Source organism: Lolium rigidum, chromosome 1, assembly GCF_022539505.1.
Source record: "Lolium rigidum isolate FL_2022 chromosome 1, APGP_CSIRO_Lrig_0.1, whole genome shotgun sequence".
NCBI classification, from domain to species: domain Eukaryota; kingdom Viridiplantae; phylum Streptophyta; class Magnoliopsida; order Poales; family Poaceae; genus Lolium; species Lolium rigidum.
In genome coordinates, this window is record NC_061508.1 from 355,271,596 (window position 1) to 355,277,531 (window position 5,936).

General features: G+C 45.2%; 1 protein-coding gene across 1 annotated transcript; it reads left to right on the forward strand.

Annotated features, from left to right (window-relative positions):
• Positions 1–1,397: 1,397 nt before the first annotated feature.
• LOC124665511 (ABC transporter G family member 28-like) lies at positions 1,398–3,515 on the forward strand (the record flags this gene model as incomplete). Its single annotated transcript, XM_047202917.1, has 8 exons — positions 1,398–1,462; positions 1,546–1,842; positions 1,974–2,255; positions 2,288–2,455; positions 2,556–2,704; positions 2,774–3,063; positions 3,155–3,276; positions 3,359–3,515. Coding segments are annotated over 8 exons (1,530 nt in total), but the record flags the coding sequence as incomplete, so codon positions are not given.
• Positions 3,516–5,936: the final 2,421 nt, after the last annotated feature.

Genomic DNA, 5,936 nt, shown 5'->3' on the forward strand with positions numbered 1-5,936 from the left:
AGGACATCACAAGGAGGTCTGGAATGGTCCGGAGAATAAGATTCATATATAGGAAGTCACTTTCCAAGTTTGGAAATGATCCGGTGCATTTATGGAAGGCGCTAGAATGTTCTAGAACCTTCCGGAAGAAATCATCATGGAAGGTGGAGTCCCGGTTGGGCTCCACCAACCCTAACCAGCCAACCAAGTGGGAGGGTGGAGTCCATGCTCCTTGGCCGGCCAACAAGGGGGGAAGGGGAGAGTCCCTGTCTCTCTAGGTTTCGTCCATATGGCAGTTTTTGAATTGGGGTCTTATTCGAAGACTTTGGGCAAACCCTAGGGATTCCACCTATATAAAGAGGAGGAGAGGGAGGGGGCCGGCCACACCAACACCACCTTGGCCGCACCAACCAGAGGCACCAAGGCCGGCTGCCCCTCTCCCCAAACCCTAGCTGCCCCCCCTCCTCATACACCTCCCGTAGTGCTTTGGCGAAGCCCTGCCGGAGATCTCCACCACCACCGCCACCACGCCGTCGTGCTGTCGGGATTCCGAGGAGGATCTACTACTTCCGCTGCCCGCTGGAAAAGGGGAGAAGGACGTCGTCATCAACACCGAACGTGTGACTGAGTACGGAGGTGCTGCCCGACTGTGCCACCGTCAAGATCTTCTACGCGCTTTTGAAAGCGGCAAGTGATCATCTTCTGCAACAACGAGATCTAATCTCGCAGGCTTTGGAAATCTTCGAGGGTTAGTCTCATGATCTTCTCGTTGCTACCATCTTCTAGATTGCATCTTGGCTTGTTATTCGTTCTTGCGGTAGGAAATTTTTTGTTTTCTATGCTACGAATCCCATCTGTGGTATCAGAACCGTGTCTATACATAGATTGGTTGCACGAGTAGAACACAATGGTTTTGTGGGCGTTGATGCTTTGTTGTCTTTAGTTCGTGTACTTTGCATCTTGCGGGATGGTGGGATGAAGCGGCTCGGGCTAACTTTACATGACCGCGTTCATGAGATTTGCTCCACGCTTGACATGCAACTTGTATTGCATAAGTGGCTTTGCGGGTGTCTGTCTCTCCCACCATAGTGAAGATTCAATCTACTCTTTCTATTGACAACACTAGTATCACCGTTGTGGTTCATGTTCGTAGGTAGATTGGATCTTACTCGAAAACCCTAAACCACGTAAAATATGCAAACCAAATTAAAGGTGTCTAACTTGTTTTTGCAGAGTTTGGTGATGTGATATGGCCATGATATGATGATGAATATGTATGAGATGATCATTATTGTATTGTGGCAACCGGCAGGAGCCTTATGGTTGTCTTTAAATTTCATGTTGATGTATTATTTCAAAATAGTTGTAATAGTTTCTACATGGGAGAACAACCATGAAGACGGCGCCATTGACCTTGACGCTACGCCGACGATGATGGAAACTTGACTGTCCAAGAGAACCTATGGTTTAATGCAAGATGCAGGTATGTACATATATTGCATGCATCTTTTATGGTGATTTATTACTACTCATCACAAGGGACTGAAAATACCTGTTGTGTTCTAGGCTCCCTGCTGAGATGTCACAGGCTGAAAAAGTTCTTGTTGTGGAAAGAGTTATCGAGGCTTTGGGATTGCAACCAGTTCGCGATTCCTTGGTTGGAACTGTTGAGCAGCGTGGCATCTCTGGTGGCCAGCGTAAGCGAGTAAATGTTGGGCTAGAGATGGTCATGGAACCCTCTGTGTTGATTTTAGACGAGCCAACGTCTGGTTTGGACAGTGCTTCATCTCTGCTATTGCTTCGCGCCCTACGCCGGGAAGCTCTTGAAGGTGTCAACATCTCTATGGTGGTCCATCAACCCAGGTACACGCGTTTTTCCAACACATTTTGCATGGAAAGCCTCCTATATATATGTATATGCATGCAGCCCTTAGGCATTCTTCATCAGGTTAACTAGTTCATTGACTGAACCGGCCTTCTAAACATGGGTGCAGTTACACATTGTACAACATGTTTGATGATTTGATACTTCTCGCGAAAGGTGGTATGACTGTCTACCACGGGCCCGTGAAGAAAGTGGAGGAGTACTTCCAAGGTCTGGGGATTGTCGTCCCAGATCGTGTCAATCCACCGGACTACTACATAGATATCTTGGAGGGAATCGTGAAGCCAAATACGAATGCAGCAGTCAATGTCAAAGATCTCCCTCTGCGATGGATGCTGCACAACGAATACGAAGTTCCAAGAGATATGTTGCAGAGTGCTTCTGACTCGGGATCGTCGTTTAGGGAAGGAGAGGGGGTCACACTGGCCCTGAAGCCGAATCCAAAAAATCCGTTGTTAGTGAATTGTGGGGTAATCTCAGGGACATACTTGGGCAGAAAAAGGATGAGTATGATTACAATAAATCTTCTGAAGATTTATCTAACCGGAAAACTCCTGGCATCCTTAGGCAGTACAAGTACTACCTGGGAAGGTACGTAAGTTGTTCTTTCCTTGGAAATTAAGTTGAGATTTTTTCTATTCGAAGTATTCCATTCTTATCAGATGCATGCATCCTTTATTTTCTCCTTCAGATGTGGCAAGCAAAGGCTTCGTGAATCTAGAATACAAGGAGTCGACTTTCTGATTCTGGGCCTTGCTGGTATCTGTTTAGGGACACTGGCTAAAGTGAGCGACGAGACATTTGGAGCACTTGGCTACACATACACTGTCATCGCTGTCTGTAAGTCTGTCTAGTGTTCTTCTACCTTACTGTAAGTTTTCAAGCAAAATAAACTTGTGTTGGCTACAGCCCTTCTGTGCATGATTGGTGCCCTTCGGTCATTCTCCCTGGAGAAGATACACTACTGGAGGGAAAGAGCATCAGGCATGAGCTCTTTGGCATACTTCATGTCTAAAGACACGATCGATCACTTCAACACCATTGTGAAACCTATTGTATACTTGTCCATGTTCTACTTCTTCAACAATCCGAGGTCGTCGATCTGGGAGAACTATGTGATCCTCGTTGCGGTCGTCTACTGCGTGACGGGGATCGGCTACACTTTCGCTATCTTCTTTCAGCCCGGTTCGGCACAGCTGGTATGGAAAAAATTCACATTATAATTACTACTCCGGTAGGTAAGCTAGTTTTCATTATAGTGAAGAAAATGAAGGCATGATTTTGATGCAGTGGTCCGCGTTGCTTCCGGTTGTCCTAACTCTGGTTTCAACCGAGCAGAAGGGCACCGTGTTTGCCAAATTATGCTACACAAAGTGGGCTCTCGAAGCATTCGTGGTCGCAAACGTAGAGAGGTAAAGTACCACTCATTCGGTCATGAATATGTTGTTTTGACTGTTTATCGCAACTCGATCTAACCCATGACTTACAATGCAGGTATTCAGGGGTTTGGATGATCACACGATGTGGTTCCCTAATGCAAACCGGGTATGACATCGACAACAAGATCTGGTGTATAGTCGTCCTCGCGGTGAACGGGATAGTATTCCGGTGTATAGCCTTCTTCTGCATGGTCATCTTCCAAAAGCACTGATCATCTCTTTCTTTTTCCTCCAACCATCAGTATTTGTATCCCATGTATGTGCATGTAAGTGGCTTGGCTGACTAATCTCGTAGAAGATTACGTATGGTTAATATACAATTAGATCGACAGAATTACCACACATGTACTTCAGTAGTAGGTAATTATAACAAGTTCGGTTAAGAATAGATGTACCTTTCATCACGTTTTAACTCCTCTCTCCACTGAATACAACAAAATTATGAGAAATCACATATTCACATTCTCACTTTTTGTAATCTTAGGAGCGACAAGGAATTAACCCTGGTTCACATGGTTGAGACGGTTTCGCCACTCAGATTCACAATACAAAATAAGTTGTCATGGTCGACGAATTTCAAGTTCCACCATGGTTGTTGATGCACGTCATATTATCAGAGCCCAGGTCGACGATACCCCACTGGTCTGCTCTGCCTGTAGGATAACCTTGCCAACGAAAACATTGTTGTGTCTAATGTCGAAAACCTATTTTCTGAAAATTCGTTGGATAGATCTGATTAGCTCTGCATGTTTCTCCTTACCTATATTATGTCTCCTCTTATCTTTGAAGAAGTCGAGGAGGAAGAGGAGGGCACGACGGTTCTATTCCACCGCTCAGGTGAGCTCGACACTAGTAGGAAAAAGCCTATAGGGGCACGACTAATGGCAGTGGGGGCCGAGAGGAAGCACGCGACTGCTCTTTTTAGCAGCGGCCGAAAAAAGCGCACGCGACTAGTTAGCCCGTAATAGCAGCGTGTTGCCAGAACTGGCACACGAAAGTGGGGACCACCTTTCCAGATGACATGAAATGTCAGAAGCTGGTGAACCCGGCCACACGCGACAGGTAAGTTGTTAGTGGTGGCGCGCGCAATATTCGCACGCGGTTGATATCCGTTCCCGTACCTAACAAACGCATTACAGTCTACTTTTTGTGAGTGCACACGATGCGTCAATGGCTGCACTGTATAAGACGATAAGGCATAGTGTAAACGCACCAATTTTGATGCTATATATATGCATGTATCCGTCACACTCTCTCAAAACAAAATTTTCACGAAGATTTTCATCTATTGATCGTGGGAAGCTCCTATGGCAGAGCTTCTCGAAGATGTCTTATAATTATAGCTCTTTAGCTAGCACTTATAAGACATCTTCGAGGAGCTCGCCTTATGATCAAATCACACACAGCAGGGAGATTAACTAACTATAGGGGTAGGTTTATTGGCAGCGTGCTACAGGAGCGCCACGTGGCTAATAATACCCGCAGCGCACCATACGCACCTGCGCGGCTACTAATACACATAGCGTTCCAGCTCTTGTCGCACGCGTCCGCTTTTACAACGCGCATTTCCCTCGGCCCTCTCCTTTTCCCCTCATTCTATCCTCGAGAGCCAACCCTAACCGCCGCCGACCGCCCGCGCCCGCGCCTGCGTTGCCGTTGACCGCCCGCACTCGCGCCATCTTCCCCGCCAGCGCCCGCGCCGCTGCCGAATGCCCGCGCCCGCTCCATCTTCCCTGCCCGCACCCGCATCGCCACCGAACACCCCCAACCGGTAAATGTGATGTCCATGTAGATTTAATTTGTTGTATATTTAATTTGTTTGCTACTATGTAGATTTAATTTGTTATATATTTGATTTTTTTTCTACTATGTAGATTAAATTTGTTGTATATTTGATTTGTTTGTTACCATGTAGATTTAATTTGTTGTATCTTTGATTTCTTTGCTACTATATGTAGATTTTGTATGATATATTTGTAATGGCTGATGATTAGTTTTTTTGGCAGTGATCATGGGATGGTGTCAGCGAGTTTTGTCATATGCACAAATACAAATCGTGTGCATCGTACTTGGCTCATTGACCCCATCCCTGTGATTTCTATGTCCAATGTAAATATGAGGCCTTATTTGAAGTTAATATTTGTATTCAATAGATTTGTATTCTACAGTATGCTATAATTGTTAACATAACCCAACGTTATATATGCAGGTGCGCAGACTACAGACATTATAGGTGCAAGGATAAAAAGTTTTGTTTTCTTTTCAAGGAGGATTAGAAAACTATGTCGGTATGTCTTAGTCTAATTAGTTAGTTTGTTCATATATATAGTTGCATTGACTTGTATCTTTGATCTAATCGTTGTTTCTTCCATAATTGTGTTTAGGGTATCCCATGTAGCGCAAGGCGTGATTTCATGGAGCATATACATAGAAACATTAACCATTTGGGAACGTTTGAAGTTGTCATCCAGCAGAACACACTGCCCAAAGCGGACATGATCTTTGTTGTTGAAGTCACCAATGAGGCGAATCGAACATATTTCCACGGGCGTAGTTGGAAGGAGATGATAGAACGCTATAGGATGGAGCCAGGGACTAAGTTATATTTCTACTTGGATGGCTTATACAGGGAG